Here is a 16,383-nt window from a genome sequence, read left to right on the forward strand (position 1 = left end):
AGGGAAAAAAGATTAGAAAGAAGACACCCATGCCCTTGGCTCCATTCCGTGCGGGAAGTTAAAAAACAATGTTCTTCTCAGCAAGATCAGTCTTTCTCTTCAGTTCGTTCCTATGCCCCAGGTTGGGATGTCTCTCTGTGATTTCACCACTCTCTCTTCTCCCTGGATTGAATATTATTGACTTTTTCCTTTTAGAGAACTTCTAAGTTAGCAGAGCGGGCGAACACTACGTTGTACTCATCACCGTTGTGTGTTGTCTCTTCCCTTTTTCCTCGAGGCTTGGAGCATCACGTATCACAGCTGGTTGACATTTGTGTTGTTGATTTGGTCATGCACCCTTTGGATGATTCGCAACAGAAGAAAATATGCCATGATCAGCTCTCCTTTCATGGTCGTCTATGGAAATCTGTTGCTGATATTACAGTATATATGGAGTTTTGAACTTCCCGAAATTAAAAAGGTCCCAGGATTCTTGGAAAAGAAAGAACCAGGAGAACTTGCCTCAAAGGTAAGTGAATAGGAAAACAAGAAAACAAAACATTGAAACAAATCCACAATAATCATAATAAGCATATCCAAGCACAGACTTACTTACATGGGTTCCAAATATTCAGTGCTTTACAAAAATGAATAGATTAAAAACTCTAAGAAATAATTTATAATGCTTAGTGGTCTCTATAATTTAAACACGAATAAATATCGCACCATGCTTTTAGATTTTATTTAAAATAACAAAGCTTTCCACTGAAAGGAAAAATATAGTCTGCTATATTTTAATCAATTACAGTATAGTAGAAATTAGAGAAACAGGAAAATACAGTGTAAAATGTATCCAAATGTTAGAGGACTTTCTTTGATCTCAGTTTTCAAAACAGGCTGAATGTGTTGCTGTTACAGATAATCACTGATTATTAGTAAAAACATTTTTTCTTCAATTATGTCTTAAAAAACACTCTTAGCAGCAAAAATTAAGTATGACCCTCTTTTTTTTCCTTCTGCAGATTATATGATATGCCTTCAATTTGTAGCAACAAGGTTCATGATCTTTCAGTACTCATTATTTTCATGGTCCATTTTAATAGCTTTTATTTCAGAAGATTATATGCCCCAACCTTTCTATTTTGTGGACAGCGTGGCAGACTCTAAACACACGTGTCCGTTGTGTTGATGACATTGTGTTAAGACCGTGAAAGCAGTCTCGTGTCCTTACTCCATAAGCCTTGAACACCTTTATCCTCTAGGCAGAGAATCACTCTCTGAAAGGGACATGAATTTACATCACACGAAACCCACCTTTCCCGAGAGCAAGGACCTTTTTTTTACAGGTTACCAGACACCCCGTATCCAAGGCAACCAGGCCTGAATGGGGTGCTAGTAGATACCAAGGATTGGTTCTCATAACAGACTTTTTGATGAAGGCTACTGGGGTAAAGGAGAAACTCCTAACAGGTGAATAGTAATGATAGACATTAGATCATAACCCCGTGTTCACAGACCATGGCAACTTCCTTCCTTTCTCTCTCAAACTCCACTCTAGCTGAAAGTCCCACAGAATATTTTCAGTGACAAGTCACTTTTGTCTCACACTCTTCCCTCTCCTTCTCTCCCCTTAAACACACATCCAAAACTGGGAAGTTAGTCTTATCTTTATAAAAGAAATTCAAAACCTCACCTTTTGACTATGCAAATCCATTTCAACCTGGCTCGGAATATTGGTGAGACATCTGAAATGTATGCCAGCTAACTGGTTGAACTACCTCCTGTCTAATCTAAAATGAACAGCTCTGGGGCACCTGGGTGGCTCAGTCGTTTAAGCGTCTGCCTTCGGGGGTCCTGGGATCAGGCCCCATGTCAGGCTCCCTGCTCAGTGGGGAATCTGCTTCTCCCTTTCCTTTCCCTCTATCCCTCCTCCTACTCATGTTCCTGCTCTCTCTCTCAAATAAATAAAATAAAATAAAATAAAATAAAATAAATAGCTCTTGGGGTTGGGGGATATTTTTGGGGAAATAAATGTATTATTTGTTTTAAAAAAAGCAGTGTGGGGGCGCCTGGGTGGCTCAGTCATTAAGCGTCTGCCTTCGGCTCAGGTCATGATCCCGGAGTCCTGGGATCGAGTCCCACATCGGGCTCCCTGCTCGGCAGGAAGCCTGCTTCTCCCTCTCCCACTCCCCCTGCTTGTGTTCCTGCTGTCGCTATCCCTCCCTCTAAAAAAAAAAAAAAAAAAAACAAACCCAAAAAAAAAAAAAAAAGCAGTGTTATTCTGGAGAAAATAGGGTCTGCACTTATATTTTAGTGTACCCAGGAATTAAAAAAAAAAAAAATGCAAGGCCTTATCAAGGTTAACAACACAACCTAAGATCATAAAATATCATGATGACATTTGTCAAAGTACATTATTATTTTTCTTTTTTTTTTAAATTTTTTTATTGTTATGTTAATCCCCATACATTACATCATTAGTTTTAGATATACTGTTCCATGATTCATTGTTTGTGCATAACACCCAGTGCTCCATGCAGAACGTGCCCTCCTCAATACCCATCACCAGGCTAACCCATCCTCCCACCCCCTCGCCTCTAGAACCCTCAGTTTGTTTTTCAGAGTCCATCGTCTCTCATGGTTCTTCTTCCCCTCCAATTTCCCCCCCTTCCTTCTTCCCCTCCTGCTACATTCTTCTTCTTCTTTTTTTCTTTCTTAACATATATTGCATTATTTGTTTCAGAGGTACAGATCTGAGATTCAACAGTCTTGCACAATTCACAGCGCTTACCAGAGCACATACCCTCCCCAGTGTCCATCACCCAGTCACCCCATCCCTCCCACCACACCCCCCACTCCAGCAACCCTCAGTTTGTTTCCTGAGATTAAGAATTCCTCATATCAGTGAGGTCATATGATACATGTCTTTCTCTGTTTGACTTATTTCACTCAGCATAATACCCTCCAGTTCCATCCACGTCCTTGCAAATGGCAAGATCCTATTCCTTTTGATGGCTGCATAATATTCCATTGTATATATATACCACCTCTTCTTTATCCATTCATCTGTTGATGGACGTCTTGGCTCTTTCCACAGTTTGGCTATTGTGGACATTGCTGCTATAAACATCGGGGTGCACGTACCCTTTCAGGTCCCTACTTTTGTATCTTTGGGGTAAATACCCAGTAGTGCAATTGCTGGATCATATGGTAGCTCTATTTTCAACTTTTTGAGGAACCTCCATACTGTTTTCCAGAGTGGCTGCACCAGCTTGCATTCCCACCAACAGTGTACGAGGGTTCCCCTTTCTCCACATCCCCGCCAACATCTGTCATTTCCTGACTTGTTAATTTTAGCCATTCTGACTGGTGTGAGGTGGTATCTCATTGAGGTTTTGATTTGGATTTCCCTGATGCCGAGCGATATTGAACACTTTTTCATGTGTCTGTTGGCCATTTGGATGTCTTCTTTGGAAAAATGTCTGTTCATGTCTTCTGCCCATTTCTTGATTGGATTCTTTGTTCTTTTGGTGTTGAGTTTGATGAGTTCTTTATAGATTTTGGATACTAGCCCTTTATCTGATATGTCATTTGCAAATATCTTCTCCCATTCTGTCAGTTGTCTTTTGGTTTTGTTGACTGTTTCCTTTGCTTTGCAAAAGCTTTTTATCTTGATGAAGTCCCAATAGTTCATTTTTGCCCTTGCTTCCCTTGCCTTTGGCGATGTTTCTAGGAAGAAGTTGCTGCGGCTGAGGTCGAAGAGGTTGCTGCCTGTGTTCTCCTCTAGGATTTTGATGGACTCCTGTCTCCCATTGAGATCTTTCAACCATTTTGAGTCTATTTTTGTGTGTGGTGTAAGGAAATGGTCCAGTTTCATTCTTCTGCATGTGGCTGTCCAATTTTCCCAACACCATTTGTTGAAGAGACTGTCTTTTTTCCATTGGACATTCTTTCCTGCTTTGTTGAAGATTAGGTGACCATAGAGTTGAGGGTCCATTTCTGGGCTCTCTATTCTGTTCCATTGATCTATGTGTCTGTTTTTGTGCCAGTACCATACTGTCTTGATGATGACAGCTTTGTAGTAGAGCTAGAAGTCCGGAATTGTGATACCGCCAGCTTTGCTTTTCTTTTTCAACATTCCTCTGGCTATGCGGGGTCTTTTCTGGTTCCATACAAATTTTAGGATTATTTGTTCCATTTCTTTGAAAAAAGTGGATGGTATTTTGATGGGGATTGCATTGAATGTGTAGATTGCTCTAGGTAGGATTGACATCTTCACAATATTTGTTCTTCCAATCCATGAGCATGGAACGTTTTTCCATTTCTTTGTGTCTTCCTCAATTTCTTTCATGAGTATTTTATAGTTTTCTGAGTACAGATCCTTTGCCTCTTTGGTTAGATTTATTCCTAGGTATCTTATGGTTTTGGGTGCAATTGTAAATGGGATCGACTCCTTAATTTCTCTTTCTTCTTACTTGTTGTTGGTGTATAGGAATGCCACTGATTTCTGTGCATTGATTTTATATCCTGCCACTCGACTGAATTCCTGTATGAGTTCTAGCAGTTTTGGGGTGGAGTCTTTTGGATTTTCCACATAAAGTATCATATCATCTGCAAAGAGTGAGAGTTTGACTTCTTCTTTGCCGATTTGGATGCCTTTGATTTCTTTTTGTTGTCTGATTGCTGTGGCTAGGACTTCTAATACTATGTTGAATAGCAGTGGTGATAGTGGACATCCCTGCCGTGTTCCTACCTTGAGGGGGAAAGCTCTCAGTTTTTCCCCATTGAGAATGATATTCGCTGTAGGTTTTTCATAGATGGCTTTTATGATATTGAGGTATGTACCCTCTATCCCTATACTCTGAAGAGTTTTGATCAAGAAAGGGTGCTATACTTTGTCAAATGCTTTTTCTGCATCTATTGAGAGGATCATATGGTTCTTGTTCTTTCTTTTGTTAATGTATTGTATCACGTTGATTGATTTGCGGATGTTGAACCAACCTTGCAGCCCAGGGATAAATCCCACTTGGTCGTGGTGAAGAATCCTTTTAATGTACTGTTGGATCCTATTGGCTAGTATTTTGGTGAGAATTTTTGCATCCATGTTCATCAGGGATATTGGTCTGTAATTCTCCTTTTTGATGGGGTCTTTGTCTGGTTTTGGGATCAAGGTAATGCTGGCCTCATAAAATGAGTTTGGAAGTTTTCCTTCCATTTCTATTTTTTGGAACAGTTTCAGAAGGATAGGTATTAATTCTTCTTGAAATGTTTGGTAGAATTCCCCTGGGAAGCCATCTGGCCCTGGGCTTTTGTGTTTTGGGAGATTTTTGATGACTGCTTCAATTTCCTTAGTGGTTATAGGTCTGTTCAGGTTTTCTATTTCTTCCTGGTTCCGTTTTGGTAGTTGATACATCTCTAGGAATGCATCCATTTCTTCCAGGTTATCTAATTTGCTGGCATAGAGTTGCTCATAATATGTTCTTATAATTGTTTGTATTTCTTTGGTGTTGGTTGTGATTTCTCCTCTTTCATTCATGATTTTGTTGATTTGGGTCATTTCTCTTTTCTTTTTGATAAGTCTGGCCAGGGGGTTATCAATCTTGTTAATTCTTTCAAAGAACCAGCTCCTAGTTTCGTTGATCTGTTCTACTGTTCTTTTGGTTTCTATTTCATTGATTTCTGCTCTGATCTTTATTGTTTCTCTTCTCCTGCTGGGTTTAGGCTTTATTTGCTGTTCTTTCTCCAGCTCCTTTAGGTGTAGGGTTAGGTTGTATATTTGAGACCTTTCCTGTTTCTTGAGAAAGGCTTGTATTGCTATATACTTTCCTCTTAGGACTGCCTTTGCTGCATCCCAAAGATTTTGAATAGTTGTGTTTTCATTTTCATTGGTTTCCATGAATTTTTTTAATTCTTCTTTAATTTCCTGGTTGACCCATTCATTCTTCAATAGGATGCTCTTTAGTCTCCATGTATTTGAGTTCTTTCCGACTTTACTCTTGTGATTGAGTTCTAGTTTCAAAGCATTGTGGTCTGAAAATATGCAGGGAATGATCCCAATCTTTTGGTACCGGTTGAGACCTGATTTATGACCTAGGATGTGATCTATTCTGGAGAATGTTCCATGGACACTAGAGAAGAATGTGTATTCCGTTGCTTTGGGATGGAATGTTCTGAATATGTCTGTGAAGTCCCTTTGGTCTAGTGTGTCATTTAAAGTCTTTATTTCCTTGTTGATCTTTTGCTTAGACAATCTGTCCATTTCAGTGAGGGGGGTGTTAAAGTCCCCCACTATTATTGTATTGTTGTCAATGTGTTTCTTTGCTTTTGTTATTAATTGGCTTATATAATTGGCTGCTCCCATGTTAGGGGCATAGATATTTACAATTGTTAGATCTTCTTGTTGGATAGACCCTTTAAGTAGGATATAGTGTCCTTCCTCATCTCTTATTACAGTCTTTGGTTAAAATCTAATTTGTCAGATATAAGGATTGCCACCCCAGCTTTCTTTTGGTGTCCATTAGTATGGTAAATGGTTTTCCACCCCCTCACTTTCAATCTGGGGGTGTCTTTGGGTCTAAAATGAGTCTCTTGCAGACAGCATATCGATGGGTCTTGTTTTTTAATCCAATCTGATAGCCTGTGTCTTTTGATTGGGGCATTTAGCCCATTTACATTCAGGGTAACTATTGAAAGATAGGAGTTCAGTGCCATTGTATTGCCTGTAAAGTGACTGTTACTGTATATTGTTTGTGTTCCTTTCTGGTCTATGTTGCTTTTAGGCTCTCTCTTTGCTTAGAGGACCCCTTTCAATATTTGTTGTAGGGCTGGTTTCGTGTTTGCAAATTCCTTTAGTTTTTGTTTGTCCTGGAAGCTTTTTATCTCTCCTTCAATTTTCAATGACAGCCTAGCTGGATATAGTATTCTTGGCTGCATATTTTTCTCATTTAGTGCTCTGAATATGTCCTGCCAGTCCTTTCTGGCCTGCCAGGTCTCTGTGGATAAGTCTGTTGCCAATCTAATGTTTCTACCATTGTAGGTTACATATCTCTTCTCCGGAGCTGCTTTCAGGATTTTCTCTTTGTCTCTGAGACTCGTAAGTTTTACTATTAGATGTCGGGGTGTTGACCTATTTTTATTGATTTTGAGAGGGGTTCTCTGTGCTTCCTGGATTTTGATGCCTGTTTCCTTCCCCAAATTAGGGAAGTTCTCTGCTATAACTTGCTCCATTATACCTTCTGCCCCTCTCTCTCTTTCTTCTTCTTCTGGGATCTCAATTATTCTAATGTTGTTTCGTCTTATGGTATCACTTATCTCTCGAATTCTGCCCTCGTGATCCAGTAGTTGTTTATCTCTCTTTTTCTCAGCTTCTTTATTTTCCATCATTTGGTCTTCTATCTCACTGATTCTCTCTTCTGCCTCATTTATCCTAGCAGTTAGCGCCCCCATATTTGATTGCACCTCATTAATAGACTTTTTGATTTCTACTTGGTTAGATTTTAGTTCTTTTACTTCTCCAGAAAGGGTTTCTCTAATAACTTCCATGCTTTTTTCAAGCCCAGCTAGTATCTTTAAAGTGATGATTCTGAACTCTAGATCTGACATCGTACTAATGTCCGTATTGAGTAGGTCCCTGGCAGTCTGTACTACCTCTTGTTCTTTTTGTTGAGGTGATTTTTTCCGTCTTGTCATTTTGTGCAGAGGAGAATAGATTAATGAGAGAACAAAATGCTAGCAGGGTAACAACGTCCCCAGAAAATATACTCTAAACCAATCAGAAAAGACCTGAAGCAGTGGGAAAAGAAAGGGAAAGAGAGAAAAAAGAAAAAGAAAGAAAAAAAGAAAAAAGAAAAAGATAAAGATAAAAACAAACAAAAACAGAACAAAACAAAACAAAACAAAAACAGAATGTGATCAAATATGATCAGGCTGGTTTATAGATCGGTGCCACACACTAGATTTTGGGTGTATTTTGGTCTGTTAAAAGAAAGTCCCTCCCAAAATTTTAAAGAAAGAAAAACTTATATATGTACAAAAATAAGGGTTGATATGATGAAGGGATGGAATATGACTGTAAAGATGGAAATTATTAAAAATTTTATAAAAGGAATTGATAAGTTGTTTGAAAAAAGAAAGAAGAGGATTTAAAAAAAAAAAAAGAAAAAAGGGAGAGAATGTGATCAGGCAAGGGAGTAGAAAAAAACCATACACTAGAGATTTAGAGTATATTTTGATCTGTTAGAAGAAACTATCTCAAAATTTTAAAGAGAGAATAACTTATATATATATGCCAAAAATACGGGTAACTACTATGAAGGGATAGAATATGACTCTAAAAATGAAAAATAAAAATGTTTTTTTTTTTAAAAAGGGATTGATAAGATGTTGGTTGAAAAAGGGAAAAAGAAAAATTCAAAAAGAAAAAAAGAAAAAAAGACAGTTAAAAAAAATAATTAACTTTGAAAGACTAAAGAATCATGGTAAAAAAGCCATGAATTCTATGTGCAGTATTCCCCTAGCTCTGGAGTTCTGCCGTTCTCATTGATGGGTAAACTTGGTCTTGGCTGGCTGTTCTCGCTGATCTTCTGGGGGAGGGGCCTGTTGCCGTGGTTCCCAAATGTCTTTGCCAGAGGCAGAATTGCCCCGCCCTTGCCCGGTCCGGGCTAAGTAATCTGCTCGGGTTTGCTCTCGGGAGCTTTTGTTCCCTGCAAGCTTTCCCTACGGCTTTGGAGGTGGAGAGTGAAAATGGCGGCCTCCCAGTCTCCGCCCCGGAGTAGCCGAGAACTCGGGGTCCCGCTCCTCAGTGAGCCCCCAGAGAAAAGCAGTCAGTCACTCCCGTCTCCCCGGTCTCCGGCCGCACTCCGTGCTCACCCGGCCTGTGACCGCGCGTTTCTATCTCTGGCACCCGACCCCGCGTGAAGTCTCCAAACCCAGCAGATCCCCGCAGTGTGCTCCCGCACCTCTCCTCCCGGGGGAAGAAGGTGAGTCTCCCCGGATCTGCCGCTTGTTGGGTCCCTGCTGGAGGAGTGGTGGCCCGACTGTGCCGCGGATCACGGTCTATGGCAACCCCGAGCTGAGAGCCCGCGCCTGGGCTCCGTCTCTGCAGCCGGCTTCCCTGCTCCGATACCTGGGAGCTCTGCCGCACTCAGGCACCCCCGGTCTTTCTGTGACCCTGAGGGTCCTGAGACCACACTGTCCCACGAGGGTTCCACCCCCCACTTAGCCACCAGAGTGACGTCCCTCAGCGGAGCAGACTTCTAAAAGTTCCGATTTTGTGCTCCGTGGCTCTATCACTTGCCAGAAGCGGCCAATGGAGGCCCCTCCCCCGCCGTCTATCTTCCCGAATATCGCCTCGGATTCACTTCTCCGCACGTCCTACCTTCCAGAAAGTGGTCGCTTTTCTGTTCAGAGAGTTGTTGCTATTCTTTTCTTCGATCTCCTGTTGAGTTTGTAGGTGTTCAGAATGGTTTGATCCCTATCCAGCTGAATTCCTGAGACCAGAGGAAATCCAGGTCTCCTACTCCTCCACCATCTTGCTCCGCCCCCTGTGTCAAAGTACATTATTAAACACACTGCAGAGTACTGAATGGGTCACTGTGATGGAAAGTGAGAGAAAGAAAGAATATGTCCTGGGTCCTCAGAGGTCTGGCCAGTCTGGGGGAGCCAGACTCAGCTCCTCGGTAGCATCCTTCAGCTGCTAGAATGTGTTCCCCGCTCCATCAAACTACATCAACCGCACCTTCCAAACTGGGCTTGTAAATCACCTCTTCCAGGAAAGGTGCCCCATCTGCCCCTGAGTATTCCTAAGCTCTTTAGACATGTACTAGAGAAACAGATTTCTTTCCCAAATTGTAGCTATAGTTCAATTTGTTGTGACTCCCAGAAGTTTAATGCCAAGTTTTCAGAAGTGGAGGCACTCTGGTTCTTGACTTCTTAGGCCCTAAACATGTTGTCCCAGACTGACTGGGACTGGTTTATCCTGAAGGCAAAGGAGAAGTGGATATTTATGGGTTGTCAAGTGGGCAGTTAGTCAAAGTAAAATTGACCAGTTCATTTGCCTACTTTTTTTCATGTCTTTGGCAAATATTTATTAAAATCCTACTATGAACCACAGTGAAATGCCACTTCACACTCACCAGGATGGCTAGAATCAAAAAGATAGACAGGGAGCACCTGAGTGGCTCAGTCGGTTAAGTGTCTGCCTTCGGTTCAGGTCATGATCTCAGGGTCCCGGAATCAAGCCCTGCGTCAGGCTCCCTGCTCAGTGGGGAGTCTGCTTCTCCCTCTCCCTGCTCCTTTTCTCCTGCTCACTCTCTCTCAAATAAATAAATAAAATCTTAAAAAAAAAGTCAGACGATAATAAGTATTAATGAGGACATGGAGAAACTGGAACCCCATACACTGCTTGGGGGGCATGGAGAATTCTGCAGCCACTTCAGAAAATGGTCTGTCAGTTCCTCCAAAGGTTAAACATAGAATTGCCATAAGACCCAGCAATTCCACTCCTAGGTATTATACCCAAGAGAACTGAAAACCTATGTCCACACAGACCTGCGCGTGAGTGTTCATAGCAGTGTTATTCTTAATAGCCTCAAAAAAATGTAACAACCTAAATGCCCATCAACTGAGAAATGAAATGTTGTCTGTCCATACAATGGAATATTACCAAATAATAAGAAGAAGTGAGGGGCCAGCACAGGCTTCAACAGGAACAAGCCTTGAAAACATTATGCCAAATAAAAGAAGCCACCAGCCAAAGAATGTTTAGTAAGTAATTCCACTTACATTAAATGCCCAGATTAGGCAGTCTGTAGAGACAGAAAGTAAATTAGTGGTTGGCCAGGGCTGAGGTGGGCAGGAACGGGGTGACTGTTCTGGGGCTTCTTGTGGGGTGATGAGAATGTTCTACAGTTGATCACAGAGTTGGTCGCACAACTCTGTGACTACTAAAAACCACTGAGTTGCACACTCCAAATGGGTAAATTGTATGGCATTGTAAATTGTATTGCCATAAAGCTAGTACGAAACAACCACTATGTGCCAGGTCCTATATCCCCTGAAGAAGGAGCTCCCCAAAAGCATCAGCTTTTTTTTTTTCCCTAGCTCTCTGCAAAACCTTAACATACAAATATGGACACTTAGAACAATTCTTCCTTCAGCTTTGGGAGATGAATGGGATATTAAAGGGTTCTGTTTTCTGGGATGAAATGTTCTTTTTCCCATCTGTGGAATTCTTCATCCCAAGGAACATTGCAGAGTCAACGAGTATTATGGAAGAAATATGTCTTCCTGTTGCAACTGTGCTTATGTCATAGTCGGGACAGGAAAGCAAGGACTAGCTCCTCCGGGGAGACCAGTTGCCAAAGCTGACTTCCGGCCCAGATGGAAGTAGTTTGGGCTGTTGGGACAGCTTCCCTGGGCCCCCACACGCTACCGAATGACCTCCTGGCCCTCAGACATGCTTGTTCGTGTCTTCAGCAAAGGGGATTTCAAAGCCAGTGATTTTCAGGTGAAATCCAGTGGCTACCCGACTCTGTCTCATACAGAGAGGCTTATTTATTGTGTTTCCGCTGAAATGTGGAGAAAATATTGTATATGTTGAATTGTATTTACACTTCAAATGGGTGGCTTAATTCTTGTTCTGCTAATTCTCTACTTTCAGATACTTTTCACCATTACTTTTTGGCTCCTGCTGAGGCAGCACCTCACCGAGCAAAAAGCTCTTCAAGAAAAGGAAGCTCTTTTATCTGAGATCAAAATCGGAAGTCAGGAAAATGAAGAAAAAGGTAAATTGGTGTGACTAGGGAGTTTTGTGCTCAGCAGAATTAGAGAGAGAGGGCTCCCCACATACATCAGAAAGCCTCTATACTTCAGAGCAGATAAAAGCCGAGCATTAACCTGGAGCGATGCAAAACCAGGGCTCCAGTGGGGCCGAGTTAGTGCGCACATGGGAGCTCACAAGGAGCTTTCAGAAATGAGCTCTCATTCGATCCTCACAAAACTGATTCCCACTTAAGGGAAGAAGAAACAGGTTCAGAGAAGTTAAATGGTTTATCCAAGGTCACACTTTCAGAACCAGGAAACAATCAGAATTTGAAATTGATATAGTCATTTTAATTTGTGTTATTGTCATGAGCAAGGGACTCCTTGTTCATAGGGGATGCGTTCCAAGACCCCAGTGGATGCCTGACGCTGCAGACAGTACTGAACCCTAAAGATACTATGTCATTTCCTGTACCTCCAAGCCTATGATAAAGTTAATTATAAATTAAGCACAGTAAACCATGAACAACTAATAATAAGATAGAAGAATTATAATAATACATGGTAATAGAAGTTATGTGAATGTGGTCTCACTCTCTCTCAAAATATCTTCTCGTGCTGTACTTGGCCTTCTAGTGATGCTATGAGATAAGAAAAGGCCCAGCGATGAGATGGGGTAAATGACATAGGCAGGTGACATGGCATTAGACTGTTATGGACCTTCTGACCATGTGTCAGGAGGAGGATCATCTGCTTCCAGACCACTGTTGACCTCGGTAGCTAAAATGGTGGAAAGCAAAACCATGGAATGGGGGGCGAGGGGCACTGTACTTAACTTTTCTAGATCCTGCAGTACATAAAGCTGTCATTGGATCCTGGAAATGAAATCAGGTATTGTAAAAAGATGAGAATAAAATATTACCAGGTTCATATCTTTTAAACTGTATTTCACAAAGGTTATGCAACTTGATTATGATTCATTATAAATGCTGCCTTGTTTACTGGAACAGTCCGAAATCATTCAAATCACAGAGTAACACATAAAACATGCGCTTCCATGCCCCCCACACAACACCCAGTTGGAGTGTGGCTCCAGGCAGGGGACCAGCTAAGTATAACAGCACAGTCTTCTATTTTGAAGATGATGAGCAAGATATACAAATGGAAGGAGAGGCCGAAGAGACGGAGGAAGAGGAAGCCAAGGAAGAGAAGCAAGAGAGAAGGAAGGAAGAGGAAGAGGAAGTGGAGGAAGATGACGACCAGGACATCATGAAAGTGCTGGGCAATCTGGTGGTGGCCATGTTCATCAAGTATTGGATCTATGTCTGTGGAGGAATGTTCTTCTTCGTCAGCTTCGAGGGTAAAATTGTGATGTACAAAATCATCTACATGGTGCTCTTTCTGTTCTGTGTGGCCTTGTATCAGGTAGGTAAATCATTGTCCTGTTTTGTTTTGTTTGTTTTTGGTTTTGTTTTGTTTTAAATCCTAGTAGCCGTCCTGGGAATACATTGAGCTTCCTTTGACAGGATTCTAAATGACTGTCATCCCCTGAACAGATTATCTAAAGTGATCAATGCGATTCAAACATTATATATTAAGAAGGCCTAAAAGGGGAAATGACTATCTTCAGCTTATTCATTATTTTAAAATTTGGGGCTCTTAAAAAGTAAAAAAACAAAAAAGTTCATGAGTTTTTCAAAACTTCTTGATAAAAAAAAAAAAAAAACCTGTATAATTAAATTCATTTTTGAATAGTCAGTGAAGAACAGTGGCCGGATAATCTAAAATATGGGTTGATGCCCAGTTCACTTGTACTTCAGACTTTAGAATCAGGAAACTGTGTGTGCATGTATACATATATATATATATATGTGCATAATGCATCAACTGCTTTAGTATTTTATTCATTAGAATTTATAAAAGATTCTACTAAAATGAGTTAGCCTCTCCACCAATTCAGTCTTAACTTCTAGAAAAATTGTCGCTCAGGGATAGAAACAAGTGCAACAGGACACTCTTCATGCAGGCAACCAACAGGACAAATAAAGCAACTACACTCATTCACCTGTAGAGATAAAAATATCTCAACCAAAATTGATGAAGTTTTGAAATACTTTTAAATACTGGAATTTCAATACGGAGGCAGTTTTCTCCCAACAATAACTACCATGGCGGCAACATCTTCCATATCATTCCTTGAACGCCTCCTATAGACTAGCTTATAGATAGGATGATTTCATCCTCTTTCCAGCTCTCAAAGTAGGTACTTACAGAGGGGGAAACAGAAGCTCAGAATGGTCCAGCGACTTACCCCAAGACGTAGTTAGCAACTCTCAGTACTGAGATTCCAATCCAGATCCAGCGGACTCTATGAGGAATAGAGCCTCAAAAACAAAAAATGAAATAGATTTGATTTTCGAGTACTTGTCAATATCATCACCTGTCACACTTGAATAAATGAGGTGCTTTTGTAAGGTTTTTTTTTTAAATCAATTCTTTTTTTATTTGTTTTTCAATATCTGATTCACAGGTGCACTATGAATGGTGGAGGCGAATCCTAAAGTACTTTTGGATGTCTGTGGTTATTTACACTATGCTGGTGCTTATCTTTATCTACACATATCAGTTTGAGAACTTCCCAGGATTGTGGCAAAATATGACTGGATTGAAAAAAGAAAAGTAAGCAATTTGGTGTAAAATGGACTGTGAAAGGGACAAACAGGATGAAGAGTTGCATGCATATTGTTCAAACATCTTGAAGGGCGGTTTTCGTAAAACATGATGTCATCAGTGTCTATAAGTTCCTTGAGAACAGGTCAGTCTGTGGTCTCTCTGCCGAGCCCCGGGCTTGACACGTAGAGTACGTACTTAATGAATATTGACTGAAAAGTGCATTTTGGGCCCCATTTTAATGAAATAACGTTTTTAAATGTCTGCCGCACGTGAAATACCTGCTTAGTCCTTCGCCGGTCAGGCCTTCTACTTTCCAAGTTGAAGCTCAGTTCAGCAGTTCAGTTGATTCATATGCTTATAACATAAAGCAGCCGCCTCTCCTCATTTATGGAGCTGGTGCAAAGATTCTAAGGAGTGCTTGATGCCATAGAAAAAGTGCTAGTAGACTAATGACGAGGAAATAATTGTTCATGTGCATGTGATAGATCTGTGCATGCACTGTAGCCTTTTCGGATTTGCTGCTGTAAACTTCTGAAATGAGTTACCAGAACTGGGCACAGAGATGAATGAATATACTGAGGTGGCTAAGAGAAAAGCTTAACAGGAAAACTCGCCATGTAGTTAGGCTGACACGTCTTTAACATTTATTTAACAAATATTTATCAAACGCCTCCCAGGTGCCAGACAGTGACTCTGCCTGGGGACACATCAGGAAGCAGGACAGACAGAGTCTAAGCACTGCAGAGTTTACATTCTAGTGGAGGAGACAAAAAACAAAAACAAAAAACCCTGCTTAATTGTGCAAAAAGATTAATTACAAATTGTGGCAAGTCTGTGAAGGACACAAACAAGAGGCTGAGGCAGTGAACAGTGGGGGATACAGACTATAAATGGAGTGGTCAGGGCAGGCTTCCCTGAGGAGGTGCCATTTAAACTCCCCCTAAAGGGCTTAAGAAAAGTGTGCGAGTTGGGAGCTGAGATGCAGAAAAGCATCCCGGCAGCAAATGTGAAGATCCTGAGACAAGACTGAGTTTGGCATGAACGAGGAAGCAGAGGACGGTTTGGCTGCCGGGAGCAAGGGGGACAGTGGACGGAGCAGAGGTGGAGAATGCAGCCAGGCACCCGGGGTGTGCACGGCTCATAGGTAGTGGTGTTGGCATTTTATTCTTGGTGAAATTTTTAAGTCTTTAGGGAACTCTTGGTGGGCTGAAAACAAGTGCTGTCAGAGGGCGAGAGTAGAAACCACAGGGCGGGGTAGCCAGCAACAGCAGGGGTCCTGTGAGAAATGATGGTGGTTTCCTCTAGAGTAGGTGGTGCAGAGATGGATAACAGAAGTGGGCAGCTTCAAGAGATGTCTAGGAGGCTGAAAGAAATGTGAATGAATGAGACGTGAAGGCAGAGAAAGACAGACTTCCTGATTCCAGAATGTGGCACAGGGTAGACGGTGGTACCAGGGAAGCCTCAAGTGGGGGGCCAGGGGTGGAGAATAGCGTGGCTGAGCAAAACTGGGAAACCAAGAACACTGTTTGGAAGACACTCAATATGAAATAACTGTGAAAAAAAAAAAAAAAAACCAACAACTTCTGGTAGACATTTGGACACGAGAGTCCACGGGAGAAGCCTGAGTTGTAAATGCACATTTGAGTCATTGGTGTTAAGATGGTGTATAAATCCCTGGGACGTGTGAGATAACCTAGGGAAAAATAAGCTGGAGAAGAGACTCAACACTGAAGTCTGGGGCTATTTCACATCCGGAGGTCCAATAAAAAAGGAGGAGACAGTGACAGAAGAGAAAAACCAGGCCAGTGTGGCGGCACCAAGACCAGAATTGTTTCAAGAAGGACTAGAAGCAGAATTAAAGATAGAGAAGCAGCCACTGAATTTGACAATATTGAGGTTGTTACTGACCGCTGGAAGAGTAGGTCAGTTGGATTGATGGAGACAAAAACCAAAGCAAATGCACGGAGCTGG

General features: G+C 41.4%; 1 protein-coding gene across 2 annotated transcripts in view; it reads left to right on the forward strand.

Moving 5' to 3' along the window:
• Positions 1–16,383, forward strand: part of PIEZO2 (piezo type mechanosensitive ion channel component 2) — a 505,679-nt gene that overhangs the window by 379,365 nt on the left and 109,931 nt on the right. For both annotated transcript variants that reach the window (XM_032399040.1, XM_032399041.1), the window contains exons 13-16: positions 278–508; positions 11,639–11,762; positions 12,881–13,164; positions 14,270–14,418. In XM_032399040.1, the coding sequence (XP_032254931.1) occupies positions 278–508; positions 11,639–11,762; positions 12,881–13,164; positions 14,270–14,418 (788 nt within the window). The remainder of the gene's footprint in view (positions 1–277; positions 509–11,638; positions 11,763–12,880; positions 13,165–14,269; positions 14,419–16,383) is intronic.

This window comes from Phoca vitulina, unplaced genomic scaffold, assembly GCF_004348235.1.
Source record: "Phoca vitulina isolate PV1807 unplaced genomic scaffold, GSC_HSeal_1.0 scaffold126, whole genome shotgun sequence".
Lineage (NCBI taxonomy): Eukaryota > Metazoa > Chordata > Mammalia > Carnivora > Phocidae > Phoca > Phoca vitulina.